General features: G+C 33.6%; 1 protein-coding gene across 1 annotated transcript; it reads left to right on the forward strand.

Annotated features, from left to right (window-relative positions):
- The first annotated feature begins 6,828 nt into the window (after positions 1 to 6,828).
- VRN5 (Fibronectin type III domain-containing protein) lies at positions 6,829 to 14,489 on the forward strand. The gene is made up of 5 exons (XM_059577149.2): positions 6,829 to 6,955; positions 7,985 to 8,054; positions 11,334 to 11,964; positions 12,470 to 12,780; positions 12,873 to 14,489. Exons 2-5 carry the CDS (start codon positions 8,018 to 8,020, stop codon positions 14,066 to 14,068), a joined length of 2,175 nt encoding a protein of 724 aa, XP_059433132.2. The 5' UTR covers positions 6,829 to 6,955; positions 7,985 to 8,017; the 3' UTR covers positions 14,069 to 14,489.
- Positions 14,490 to 15,326: the final 837 nt, after the last annotated feature.

Below are 15,326 nucleotides of genomic sequence, written 5' to 3' on the forward strand. Positions count from 1 at the left end.
CTCAACTCTAAATACTATATATATATTTATTTACCAACTTCTTCTAAACCAATTATTATTATATTTCTGTTCAAAAAAAAAAGTGTACTGGGTTGTTTGTTGAATCTTGCCCTAATTTTTTGGATAGCATTATCAAATTAGTTAATTTATTCATTTATTTTTCGAATAAGTTCGGGTTTGTTCACGAACCAATTAATTAATTTATTCATTTCATATATAAAGTAAATATTGTGATTGTTTATTATTTAAAAAAAAAAATCATACTAATTTTTAGTTATTTAAGAGAAATGTTATTTTCTTATTTCGGTTTATCTCTTATCCAACTATACCATTTTTTTTTCTAAAAAAAAAAAAACACCAACCATTTGATATGTAGGACCCCATATGTAAGAAAATAGATATAATGGTTAGTTTTAAAAAGGACACAAATTTCCTCAACCAGTTTAGAAAAAAATTATTTCAACCTATTTTAATAAGTGCTATGTTTAAGTTTCTTAAAAATCAATGTTTAGGTTCCTAGGTTAGTAGATAACTGAATAACAATAAATGACTGTTAAGAATATTTTAAGAAAATATGTGGGAGATAACATTTGGTACTTATTAAAGTATGTTGGAGAAAATTTATGTCGTTAGAAAAAAAAAAAAAGACGGATGGGAAAATGGACATGAGTTAGAGAAGTAGCAGGTCTCTATTTAATTATTGTTAATATTTGTTATTTTAGTAATTAAATAAATTAACTTGAATCTTAAACCATCGAATGTTTATGTCAAGTTAATTTATATGTTTATCTTTGTAGTATATATATGCATTCATTACACAAACACACACATAAATTTACATATACATAAACCCACTCATACACATACAAATACAAATATCTATGTCAAGACTCACAATTACACATTTGTTATATATTATGAAGAGAATTTTTTTTTTTTTTTTTAAATACTTAACATGTTCTCAATATAAAATTAAAAATAATATTATTAAAAAAAAATAAAAAAATTATACAAGCCAAGCCAAGTTTATATGAGTTCGGGTCATATAAAAAACAAGCCTAAGTTGTTGTTCAAGCTCTATTTATTTAATAAATGAATCAATTCTAGGCTTGAACTTATTCAAGCTAGCTAAGCCCAAATTTGTTCATGAGCAACTCTGTTCATTTAAAATTTTATGTGAGATTCATTTGTTTGAAATAAGTTGCCTTGGAACTCTCTTATTTTTAGGTTGCGGGTGGCTTAATAACAAGAAACTCCAAATCATATTTGGCGTACATGTTACATGACATAAAACCTGCAAGATTTAAAGAAAAAACATTTCTTCCTTAGCAACATCAAACTTTGGAACCCTTTCCTTATTTTATTAGAAAAAAATAATAAACATCAAACTTTGGTCTTGTCCTTCAAGATCAATTTCGACGTTGCTATTAGAAATGATCTCTATCTCTTCCATGGCAGCTATATGCTCAAGCTGGTCAGCAGTTAAAGTGCCAAATATGTGGTTTTTGTTAGATTATATATGTTACAAACATTATTTTTCAGTTATTTGGTCATTAAACTTTGAATAAGCCATTAATTGTTTTTAAAAGCTTGATTGTTGGAGATTAAAATGTTTTACTTTTTTTTTTTTTACCGTTTGTATTTAATTCATCCGTTGTTGACCATTTGGCTTTAATATGATTTTGATACGTTGATGACCGTTTGACATTAAGGCAACAATTTTTCATACGTTTTCTTCAAGTTTTTCTTTAAGACATGATCATGGGTTTTACATGAAAAAGTATCCTATCACTTCTATAAAAGAGGAGTAGACTTAGATGTACTCACACATCATTCAAAACACTCGTATAGTACTAGCTAGTGGGATTTTCCATTTTACCAAAGTTTGGTATTTTTTAGTGAGTTTTTCAACTTGCTTTAAAATTGCTCCTTATTTCTAAAGAGAGTTTTTGTGCTCTATTATTCATCATCTTTGTACTTAATCTTCCAATCAAAGGGTTGTTCATTTGATCTTCATTACTTGAAAGTGCGTCCTTAACGAAGGTAGATGCTACAGTCTAATCCTGAAAGGTTGCGTGTCAAGAGATCCGATCGCACCGAGTTATACACTTCAGGAGACACGAAATCAACCTTTAAGTACAACACTCTTGCATGATTCTATAGCTTTGTGAGATTTTTCCTTTCTTTCATTTTATTTATTGTATTCTATTTATCTTATTGTTAATTGTTTGGATTAATTTTATTTAGTGTCAACAAGAATTTTTGTATCATCCAATTATTTTTTCAACAGTTTTTGTTACGTGAATGATTTTTGCAAACACATAATACGTAACGGGAATATAATTTAGGTTCAGAAGGAATTTATACCTTAAATTCTGAGTGAATCTAGACCTTTTAAATTTTAAGAGAATCTAAAACCTCTTTTCAAACACAAGGTTTTGGATTAATTTTATGCTTCCTTCTTTATTGATTAAAGGTTCTTCAATAAGGATACAATGGAAAGATAAAAATACAAAGGAAACTGCTCGCTATTAGATAACAATTGAAACTAGCTAAGTCTCTTTAAGTAATTAAACTACTATTACTCTAATATATTAATTAAACTACTCTACTCTAGAATAAGGTAAAGACAAGATAACTTTAAATACTTTAAAAACTTCATATATACATGCTAGCAAATAGTCTTTCTGGTGTAAAATTCTACTCTTATAACAGTTTCTTCCTTATTCTTTGGAAGCATTCCTAGTAATCTTCTTCCTCTTCTCGAGGTGGGAAGGATCCCTCTTTAATTTTGCTCTTATCTTCTTTCATCCATAGAAGAAAGAGAATTTTTTTTCTTTTCTTTTTCTTTTGTAATTGTAAGAAAAAGAGAAGAGCATGAGACCAAAACATTTAAATGTAGCCTAAAACTTCAACATGGTTTAGTCTTAACAATAAACGATTAAATTTGAGACAAGTGGCCTTACTTGATCATTGTTGGTTTGTGTTTCTCTTCAATGTTATCCAGAAAAGTCAATGCAGAAATCATTGAAGCGGTTGAATTTTCTATGTCAATTAAAAAAATATCACAGCCGCGCCGGCAAACCATGAAGAAAAGTCAGAATAATATTGAACTCATAAATATCAAAATGAGAAATGCTAAAGGCCCAACTTTTTTGCCCAACAAAAGTCCAACTTTTACCCTTTATTTTTTTTCTAAAAAAAACAAAATGAAAAATGGAAAAAATGTCTGAAGCAACCCTATCTATTTTTTGCCTTTCTTTTATTTAGTATTTTTTTAAAAATGAAAAATAGTATTTTTTTTCATAATAATGACATTTTCTTGAAAAAAATGACATTATTATGAAAAAAATACCATTTTTCATTTTTTTAAAAATACCAAATATAAGAAAGACAAAAAATAGATAGGGTTGCTTCAAACATTTTTTCCATTTTTTATTTTATTTTATTTTTAAAAAATAAATAAGTCAAAAGTTGGACTTTTGTTGGGCAAAAAAGTTGGGTCCCTATCATTCCTCTATCAAAATATAGATGTTCTCACCTGTGAAAGCTTTTCTATATTTGTCTTTCCGTGTGGTGCTGTGAGAAAAAAGTTGTGGCCATTGTTTGTATTTGCAACTTTTCGCTCAGACTTAGACGTTCACATGTCAAAGATTGTAAGATACCCATTTTTTGCCCTACATTGCTCAGTCTTATTAGCTGCTCTGATCAAAATCATAAAGCTGCTACCTCACATTCTTATTGAGAAATAATTTTACATTGCATGTGGACAAGATTTTAAGAATGTTTATAAAAAATGAATAACCCTCTCTTGTAGAACCAGTTTTATGAGATGAATTAGGCCCACAAATTTCTTCATCTTTGCCACAGGATGAATAGGACCCGCACTATTTATCCCGTTACAAGGATTAGGAAAAATACCGGCTTGCACTTGAGGGAGGATGTTGAGAAATAATCTCATATTGCCTGTAGACAAGACATTGGACATCTTTATAAAGAATGTGCAACCCTCTTTTGTAGAATCGATTTTAAGAGATGAATTAAACCCACAAATTTCTTCAAGTCTTAGCTCCGTAAATCCTCTGAATTTCGAATGAAATGAAGATGATCATTTTCCACCTTTCATCTAGCTCCGAAATGTTTACCACTTGAGACATGCATGATATTGATCCCTTCCTGTTTAATTCTTGTAAATTTACTATATGAACTAATATGACATATTTTAAGTTATTTATAATGTTAACTTTGTAACAAAATAAAAGTGTAAATTGCTTAAAACGCGTTAGAGTGTATGATAAGTAAGTGTGAAATATAACGTTAATCACTCTTACGAAATATCTTAAGATTTTACGTGATGTTGATAGACTACTCGATGTTTTCCATAGTGGCCCAAAAGCGTGCACTGCTAGGGCCATTTGTATGTGGCCAATATAAGCACTCCCCTTCTCAAAGTACGTCTCTTGGAGGCCATGGTAGCCAGTTAGCATGTGCAGTCGATCAGTCTCTCTTTATAATGTCCCTATACTACAGAAAAAAGAAAAAAAGAAAAAGAAGGTTAAATTGAGAGATTTTCAAATTCATAAATATCATACGTTCATCTTATTTAAGCGTCTAAAATAAGTCATGTTTCAGCATTTAATGAGAAATTAGTTATAGTGGAGGGATATTTTTGTCTTTTTACTATAACCGACTGAATATTATTCAGTTCATTTGAAATGGAGAGAATCCTAATTCAATTTAATAAGCCATTTTTTATTAAATGTTGAAACATAGTTTATTTTAGACGCTTAGATGAGATGGACGGCTGAAATTTATGAATTTAAAAATCTAAAATTTAAAAGAAAATTCTAAGAGATCTCAATCTACTTTTATAATATAAGAGAAATGTTGGGGTCATATTTAATTGGCCCATATATATTTTTTTAATAAATTTAATAAATTAATCATTAGATTTGTAAGGTCTATTGTTGACTTATGTAGATGCTACAAATCTAATGGCTAATTAATTTATATGATGATATGGGTCAAATATGGAGAACTTATTATTTCTTAGCATTTTTTATAATATAATATTGTATCTTGTGAACCCATCAACACCGTCAACCCTGAAGCATGTGTATAATATTTCTATAATATGGCCAAAAGAGTGCACTTCTGGGCCTTTCTTAATTCACATACGTCCTTTCGTTGTAGCTGGTTAGTATGTGGCCTGCATAATCGGAATGGTCAAATGGTGAGCCATTTTATCTTTAATTTAATTTTGTTTTGTTTGCCTAATGGTTTACAAGATAACACATTTTATAAGATTTTAAAAAGATATGATAACACAAGATTTTAGGAGTGACAATTCGTATTTATGTATTGGATTCAGATTGTGTTGAGATACGAGTATAAAACTTTAACCCTATCTGTGTAGAGATATTTTAGGATTAAAATACCTTAGAGATAATATCTTATCTTTATTGATAACTTTATACTAGAGATACGTTATCATTTGAAGTAGTTTATTTCCATTAGTCTTTTATATCTATTATGTTTTGTAATTCTCTATCTAAAAATACAAAGTTTATTAATAAAATTAAGCAAAAATTAATATTATTCGGCTTTGAGTTAATTTGGTAGGCATTAGGGTTCTTCGAACTCTCTTTAATTATCGGTTAGGGTGCTTGAGCAATTAAGCCTGTAACACTAACTCAACTCGTTAACCATAATTTATTAATTTTGTATTGAATTCGTATCGAATTTGTTTGTGTTAAAAATTGACAATATTAGTATAAACACCGTTAAATGTATATAAAATATTAAAAAAAAAAAAAATTAAACAGAGAGGATCCTAAACTCTCACTCTCAGCCAACATCTTTGCATTATAATGAAATGAAAAAAGAAAAATGGGAGTTTTTGGTGTAATGCCCAGAACTCGTGTATTACACATTGGCACAAGGCATAAACTTGTTGGCTCGGTGGTGGAACCAGCACCTCCCAAGTCATGCAAAGGACAGCAGATCCAGCAGCCCATAATTTCCTGACCCCGAGACTTGTCAATTCACGTACACACCCACCAATAAGCCTTCAAGGACGGTTTATGAAGTTACACAAAGTGCAATTGGTTGTCCAACTAAAGCACCATAAAGTGTCACCCAAAAAAAAAAAAAAAAACCAAAAACAAAAAAAAAAAAAGTACGAAACCAAACCAAACCAAACCAAATCAAACCAAACCAACCCATGTTTGTTTGACATGCATCTTTGGCTGACTGATTCTTGATTTCTTTCCAATACTTTATAGATTCTCCACGACCACTTCCTCAGACTTTGATTCCTTTGGCATGAAACCCATGACACTAATTATTAATTAATTTAATTAATTTTGTTTTTTTTTCTAATTAAATCGATCCTTAACTTTAAGTTAAGTTTAAGGAATTAATCCAAATTGAGGTTTTGGGAGGCGTTGGATCTGACGGTCCAGATCGGATCATCATTACTTCGACTCTTACACGAATCCGCATGCACTAAAATTGCCAATTACATGGACTTGATTACATTATTCGTTTCCAACAAACCCTGGTGAACTAAATAATAATAAAAAATATTTTGCGTATTTTATTTAACATATAAGGATAATGTCGCTCTCACGCGCCATTAAAGTGCGTTGGGCGACACTACCCAATCACAAAACGGGGCGGTGCTTCATGTATTTTTTCCACTCCGCAGAACCAACGCTGCTTTCAAACTAATCCAGCTTCCTGAACGCTCCCCGTACGCGCGTGATTTATCACCCCCCCCCTAAACGTGAGCTACTCGTACAAGCACCTTTCTCTCTCTATTTTCTCTCACAAGCCAACTAACAAAAACGAAGAACTTTCTCTCTTCTCTGTGTCTTTTGGATTCATGCTCTCTCACAGCGAATTCTTTGGCTTTGGCGTATCCAAACCCTAGATTCGCTCCCATTCTTCGCAGGTACTTGTTTCCGGATTCGTTTTTGTTTTCGATGTTTTACGAAACAATTTTCGTGATTTTTGGACTCCTCCTGCGCCCAGATCCGTTATTTTTTTTTCTCGATTATGTATTTTATTTTCATTATGCTTTGGTTTGTGAAATTATATTCCCATTTACTCTTAAATTTCGTAAGTTTATATCATTCTCTCCGCTTAAATTCTCGTGTTTAGATTATTTTGTTTTCACAGAACGTTTTTGGTTTATCTTGCCGTTAATTCACACAATGTATATGCGGAAGACTGTTAAAGACGCTAAGTTGCTCCTCGTTTATGCTGCTTTCGGTTCCATTGCGATGAATTTGTTTCAGTTCTGAATGTTTTCTTTTGCTTTTGTTTTTCGAAAGTGTTTTCGCTTGCAAGTGTTTTGAGGAATCAAAGTAAGCATGCTTTTGGATTCCAATTCTGCTTAAGAATATGGTGGAAAGGTCTTTCATTTCGGCTGCGTTCAAGTTGCATGGGAGTGCGTGACCTTCTTATAAAGCAAAAAGTAGTTTTTTCTTCTTCTTTTTCTTATTCTTGTTGTTGATGCTGATTATTTTGTTGTTGTAAAGTTTCAAATACTAATGTTTGTAGCCTTGCGTTGTAATTCTTCATGATCTGCATTGGGGCGAGGAAAGCCAAAACATCTCTTGTTTGACTTACTTTCATGAGAAAATGGAGGACATAGCCAGAATAGATCTTTGACTCCCATGAATTTTTTATTTTCATAAAAATTGAATTCAGCTAAGCCAAATAGTTAAGGGAGCTAAGACAACTCGATGTGAATGGAAATTATGGTTTTGCATTCAGCTAAAAAATTAAGATTCAATATCCAAACTTAGCAATGCATAGTTTTAGATTTCTAATTTAATATTTCCCTTTTTCGTACCTTCTTCAGCAACCAAGTTGAGAAGTAGCCATACTAGTAGAAATTTCTAGCTAGAATGGATTTGTTTTTTCACACTTTCCCTATTGTATAAATATGCTAAAGGTTTTTGATCCTTATTGTCAGAGGGAGCGCTGCTTCAGCTATTGTCTGTGGCTTATGAAAATGGACTTAGAAGATAAATTCCTTGCTAAAGGTACAGTGTTGATGCATCCATGTGTTTTTCTCTTTAGGTGCAGCTTTTTACTGTCTTTATGTTGCCTTTTTAATTCTTGGTATAACAGGTGGCTAGCAGTAGAAAATACAAAAAAGGGTGGTCATCATTAATGGTGTTTTATGACACTGGGGTACTCTACTTAATGGTGTGCTATTATTTGAAGTATTGGCTTCGGACCTTGGGAAAAGAATTTTTTTTTCCTTGTAATTGTATCAATTTTGGCTGATGTGTGTGTTATTGTGCTGGGCTTCTGCTAATGAAATATTCTGCTTATTAAGTTGCTGTAGTTATTTGTCCTAGTTAGTGGTAAAGTACTTTTGTTTCTCTTCATCATGGCATGTGCAAACTGTTATGCTTACAAACATTATTGTTATTGGGTTGCCTTGTATAAATGCTGAAACATTTCTTATGTTAAATGGAAATTTGTGCTTGCAACATCATTTTTATTTAGAATCTCATATTGTTGTTTCCTTGGAATGTGTGATGCACAATCAACAAAGTTTGAGCGGTTCTGGTTGGCTTAGGGATTAGGGAATTGGGACTTTACAGTGACACTTATTTCTCTAATTAGGAGAAACACTTGTGACTCATTGGTATTGTGGCATATCTGTCTATTAGTGGGGAAATGTTTACATTGTGGAACATTTGTCTTGATAGTTTTTAATTTGATGGCATCTTGTATATATTATTCTGAAATGTCCACAGTAGAGGCCATGAAGTTATGTGACAATTTTCTACTTTGAGTATGAAATTTGGTTGTTTTTTAACAACTCCAACCCATCTCTGCTATGGTATTTTCTTTCCATTTTTTGACAATTGGTCATGTTTTATAATCAATTAATGTATTCTCTTTCTAAATAATAGTATTAATCAAGATTTCAGTTATGTTTCTTTTCTATCATATCCAAAATAATATTAATTGATGCTTTTGCACATCTAGAAAGTGTCTTCAATTTTCCAAAGGAAAAAAAAGAAGCCAAATCAGAACTTTAAAACTCCTCTGAAATTTGCACTTCTTGTTTTGTATAATGCCTGACTATTGAACTTAAGGGACTGCCAAATATGGAAGGATAGTTAGCTAGACCATCCATATTAAGTGGTAAATTATTTGATTTCTTTAAGTGGTAGTACGTGAAAGGAGTGTCTATCTATACCCCAAATTTTCTGTTAAATGGATTATGGCCATAGAATGGCATAGACAGATGGCATGCTGTCATAAATGAGTTTAGGCCATTGCATTGAGGAGTAGGCCTGGTGATAGAGCAGTCTTTGGTCTGACCCATTGCTGCTTATGGATTCGGTCACCAGTTTCTAATTAGATCCATTAACCACCAAATTGAATTTCAATTTTAGTTGATCCAGGATGTGGTTGGACAAAAACATGGGCCGATTTTAATGTTGTAGTTTAAGATACCATATATAAGTATAGGGAGCCTGTTTTAAACCCTATCAGTCTTGAATATCAACTCGGGCTGCTCCTCCATGAGCCTCTACTGCAGCCTAATGCTCCTGTAGTTTCATTTTTCCCCTCATCTTCTCATAGTGAGCAAGGACCTATTGTTGATCAGGTAAACCCTAAATTTTCTGTAAAAACTTCACTTTTTTTTTGTTACTTTGGGTTTTTTTAAGATCTGGTTTTGTTTATGATGCTTTTTAGTTCAAAATGATCCAAAATTATATATTTTATCATTCTGTTCCATTTCGCCAAATAAAATGATCTGAGATTTTTTTTCCCGTTTCCAGGTTTTTTATTTATTATTTATTATTTTTTTACAAGTAATGTAAATTCATTAAAAGTTCCTAGGGCACAACCCTAGCATGCAAGAGAAAATTTAAAGTATAGAAAAAGAAGAACAAAATTTTCAAAACTCAAGAAAAATTAGAAATAGGCAAACTATTCAATGCTACTCTCCATGTAGATGGGACTATTGAATGTAATAAGAATTTGGTTTCAAATTGGATCATTTGATCCTTCTTTTTATTTTTTTTTATTTTTTATTTTTAATGGAAAGGTTTGCATTTTTTTTCTTATAAAAGGTATTCAATCTGCAACAATCTATTAACAAGCAGAAGTTACATTGAATTTAGGAAATAATTGTTTACCAGGGTCAACCAGGTTGATTTAATTTTGTTTGTTACCTTTTTATGATTTCAATGCTGAGCTTTGAACTAGTTACTGATGGGTGAGTTAGGATCAGTGGTTTCTCTGGCGTCATGATGGGTTTGGCGATTTTACTAGGTTATCTACATGGCTGATAAATTATTCCTGCATTTGTGTTCCTTAAGAGTTTTAACTTGTCTCAGAGCAAAGTGAAATGCCAGACAAATACAATTGTATTATTGGCTAATTCAATGTCGTAATTATCTGGGAACCTCCCTTTATGAGAGGATTTCTTTCTATTTATTGTTTGATATTGTAATTATTTGAGCACTATCCCTAACTTTCATGCTCAAGTGTCCTTAGGAAGGAGAGATTTGGGCTGTATTTCGCCAATAGAGGCATAGAGCTAGTGTTGGGTCAGGGGATTACATGGGTGAAATAATGCCGTATACCTTTCAGGTTGTTATATTGTATTCAACTCAAGCAACTAGTGGTGGAAAACTTTGGGGGATTAGTACTCTTCCATTTCATTTATTTATTTGTAAGTCTTCCATTCTATTTAGATTGGTGGAGCTATATGTTGGCAAATGCGATTTCTATTTTCTTTAGTTATTCACTAGAACAATTATGATCTGGGGCAAGTGTTCGGATCTATTATGACAGCCACGAGGTGCTCAATGACCTTGGTAATCTTATGAAACCTTTTCAGGTCCTAGAATTGAATGATGTTCTAATAAGATTGGTGTAGTTGAGATGAAGATGCAGAGGTGTTTGAGTAGAAACACTAATGGGGTTAACTTAGAAACGAAATCAATAAGGAAAAGAAATGTTGGATTCAGATCCAATTAGTTATGTAAAGAGAAATAAGTAAGCAGCAATTGTTTTTTGCTTTAAAAGAAAAAAAAGTGAGAAAACATTTAGATAATTGACATTTTACAGATGTCAGTACCCACATTTATGGATAATATGCTCTTAGAGTTTGTATTTTCTTCTATTTATACTTCCCGTGTATATGGGTTGCGCCCCTCTGCACTTTTTTTATATATCATTATTACTTATAAAAAAAAGAAGAGTTTGTATTTTCTTCAATGTTCTATTAATATATGTTCCCACCTGGGAATTTTCATATTCTTATTTGGTTTCTCTTTTCTGTATAGTTTCTGGTGTTCAGAGCCTTTCTTCCAGTGTGCAAAGCACCCCAGAAAAAAACGGGCATTCAGATGATGCTTCAAGAAGTCCAGAACTCCTTCAAGAGTTTCTGAAATCTGGTCCAAAGCGGGAACTTCTTCGAACATGCTTTGATAAGGAAAGGAAAAACTCATCAAAAAGCAAAATGACAGAACTTCATAAGACTACTATCAAGACCATTAAGAAACAGGACTCAAGAAAAGCTTCTTCTAGCTCCAACAATCAACCTCCTAGGAAGCAACAACGGAAGGGAGAAAATCCAATGAGACTTCCATCAGCTCCAGAACAGTCTCCAGATTTTGAACATTCGAACTCGTGGATTTGTAAAAATTCTGCTTGTAGAGCTGTTCTGTCCATAGATGACACATTTTGCAGGAGGTGCTCTTGCTGTATCTGTCACTTGTTTGATGACAACAAGGACCCTAGTCTTTGGTTGGTATGCACCTCTGAATCTGGTCAGGGAGACTCCTGTGGATTATCTTGTCACATAGAGTGTGCTCTTCAATGTGAAAAAGTGGGGGTTGTTGATCTTGGGCAATTGATGCAGCTAGATGGTAGTTATTGTTGTGCTTCTTGTGGGAAAGTTTCAGGCATACTTGGGTATGTGATTTTCTTGCATCTCCTGAGTTAGGGATGAAATTGTAGTTCTTGAGGCTTGACAGGCTGCTCTCTGGCCTTTCCTCTGGAAGTTGTTGCCCAGCTATGAATCATCCTTAGTCAGCCACCTCTTTAATTGTTGCCAATTTTTAGTTCATGTGGTCCAATTTTAGAGTTTGCCCTTTAATTGGTTTCTTTTTGTTTTAAATTTTTTATAAGAATTTTGGGGAGAGATCTTTACACTGTTTTCCCAGCACTAAAAGAAGCATTTAGCATCACAATCGCTAATCATGCGAGTAAATATTTTTGGTGGAAATGATTTTGATGAGATAAACAGGGCCTTAGTGAACTAAGTAAGTGGCTGGTGAATATGAGATCTTCCCTCTTATTCCATATTGAGATGGTCCAAAAATATAGAGCAGCGACGACAAGTTATTCTTTTATGTAGACTTCTAGTAATACATTTTTAGCCTTGGCTTGATGAGAATGTTGTGATTTTATCTCACAGATGTTGGAAGAAGCAGCTAATAATAGCAAAGGACGCTCGCCGTGTTGATGTTCTCTGTTATAGGATATACTTGTGTTTCAGGCTCCTGGAAGGGACGTCCAGGTTTAAAGAACTGCATGAGATTGTAAAAGATGCGAAAGCTAAACTAGAAACTGAAGTGGGTCCAATGAATGGAGTATCTGCCAAGATGGCACGTGGCATTGTCAGCAGACTCTCTATTGCAGGTGATGTGCAGAAATTCTGTTCTCTTGCAATCGAGAAAGCAGATGAATGGCTGGCCACTGTTTCTGATGTGAATCCAAATTGCAGAGGTTGGGAAACCTCCTAATTTGTCATATTTGTCTTTCCAATTGTTGTGAAATATGTATAGCAAAATGATTAATTTTCTTCACTTCTTTTGCAGAAGATTCACTACCTGCTGCTTGCAAGTTCTTTTTTGAAGAAGTAACATCATCCTCTGTAGTGATTATCTTGATTGAGCTTTCTAATGCATCATCTGAGGATATTAAGGGATACAAGCTCTGGTACTTTAAAAGTAGAGAAGAGACGCACACAAAAGAGCCCATTTGTGTCTTTCCAAAAGCTCATAGAAGGATTATGATCTCCAATCTGCAGCCCTGCACAGAATATAACTTCCGAATAATTTCTTATACAGAGGCTGGCGATTTGGGTCACTCTGAGGCCAAGTGCTTTACCAAGAGTGTTGAGATAATTCACAAGAATCCTAATTCAGCAGTTGCCATGAACCGTAAGAAAGAGAATCCCATTATTGATGGCAATTGTTCTAGTGCCAAAAGGGAGGCCAAGAATACAACAGAAGTTGGGTTTTCTCCTGGATTTAAGGTTCGGGAACTTGGAAAGATTCTGCATCTGGCTTGGGCTCAAGAGCAAGGCTGCTTTGAGGGGTTTTACAGCCCAGAATTTGAAAAATGCTGTGGAGTAAGCAAGGCGATCAAGCCTGAAACTGTTGAAGAAGAACGGTCACCTTTTGTTTTGCGCGGGCTTGACTTGAATGTAGTTTCAGTGCCAGATTTGAATGAAGAGCTCACCCCTCCATTTGATTCCTCTAGGGATGAGGATAATGGATGCACTTTGCAGCAGGCTGTTGAGGCAGATGACGATGCCGCATCTCATGGCTTAGATAAGAATGGTTTAGCTACATCCCATGGTAGTGGCGACTCGAAGACTTGGAACAACGGGCCAGCTGTGGAAGTCCCAGCTGTTGATTCCCGGGCAGAGTTTTGCAGGAAAAGGGCAGCAAACTCTAATGAGACACATGATTGTGACAGCACTTTGATTAACGGTTCACCATTCCGAGTCTCCAACGCTTCATCTTGCTTGGATGAGAACTTTGAGTACTGTGTGAAGATAATCCGTTGGCTGGAATGTGAGGGTCACATTAAACAGGAATTTAGATTGAAATTGTTAACATGGTTTAGCTTGAGATCAACAGAGCAAGAACGTAGGGTGGTCAACACATTTATTCAAACACTGATTGATGATCCAAGTAGCTTAGCAGGACAATTGGTTGACTCCTTTTCAGATATTATATCTTCCAAGAGGCCACGAAATGGATTCTGTAGTAAGCTGTGGCATTAAAATAAGGGCGCAGCAGTCTGATTTACAGGATTGCTAATTTCCTGCGATAAATTACCCCTGATTGTTTTCGCCGTTCTTTGTACAGGCATTTTTTTCTTAGTCACCATTGGAAGTGATTCATTTTTATCACGGACATATTTTGTCCGGCTAAAAGATTTGAGTTGCTGATTGCGGAGACAGTTCCTGATGATTCTTGGAACGGGGGGGGCCTAGCACTTGATGTTTGGTGCTATATTTGGCATTTTCCATTTCCTTCCAATATTTATCCTAATTACATTCAACTAGTACCATTAGTCAATCATGGAGGATTTATGTATTTCTAATTATTTTTATCATTGCCTTTCTTTAAATCAAAGAAGGGTACATGAAATTCATCCTGGATTTTACGTGATTAATTTATCTTCGCGGTTGTTATATTCTACATTTCTGATCCTCTACATTTTCCATTTTTCATCCATATGAGGATTTGGAAACAAGAGGAAAGTGTTGCCGCTTCGAGCATTTTCTTCCGTGTAGCTGCTTGTGTTGGTGGTTGATCAGTTCATAGAGAGTTACAGCCATTAATTGCCAAATATGGGTGCCCAAGCATACGGTTAAAAAGATTGATGGAAATAACTACTTTGTGGGGGCTAATAATGCAAAGAGAAAGGCTATAGACTTTCATACTCTCAAGTCTCGTGTGCGTACTTTTTTACGTACCAATGAAAATCACTATTAGATTTTGATGGGTTATTATCATTGCCTCGTAGGAAGTGTGAATTTGGAATTGGAAGTATGAGAGAGTGGGTCATTATACAAATGAGGAGAAATTTCTATTCCCAAGTGTAGGAAGGTTATCTTTGTTAGCATACTTGAGGAAATGTTTTTTATTTGAAAAAGTGTTTTGATGTGATATAATGGTGATAGTATTTTTAATGGAGTTTACATTCGAGAAAATGTTTTTGCAATTACATTAGCTTATTTTAAGAAAACATAAATAGATATAGAGTTGATTTTTTACTCATAATTTTTTTTAATTTTTTTTTTAAAAAAAATATAAAAATAAAGAGTGATTGTATGGCCATCCTTAGTGAAGGAGAGCGGTGACACAATGACCACCCCTATTCTGGTTAGGGTGGCTGTGTAGCCACCCCAAATTTATTGTTATAGCTGCACGGTCATTTCTAATTCAAATAGAGATGACCGCGTAATTACCATTTTTCTCCTTTACGTTATCTCTCTTCTCCACTAAGAGTGACCACTTCATTATTTTTTAAAA

Source organism: Corylus avellana, chromosome 11 (assembly GCF_965113065.1).
Source record: "Corylus avellana chromosome 11, dhCorAvel1.hap1.2, whole genome shotgun sequence".
Lineage (NCBI taxonomy): Eukaryota > Viridiplantae > Streptophyta > Magnoliopsida > Fagales > Betulaceae > Corylus > Corylus avellana.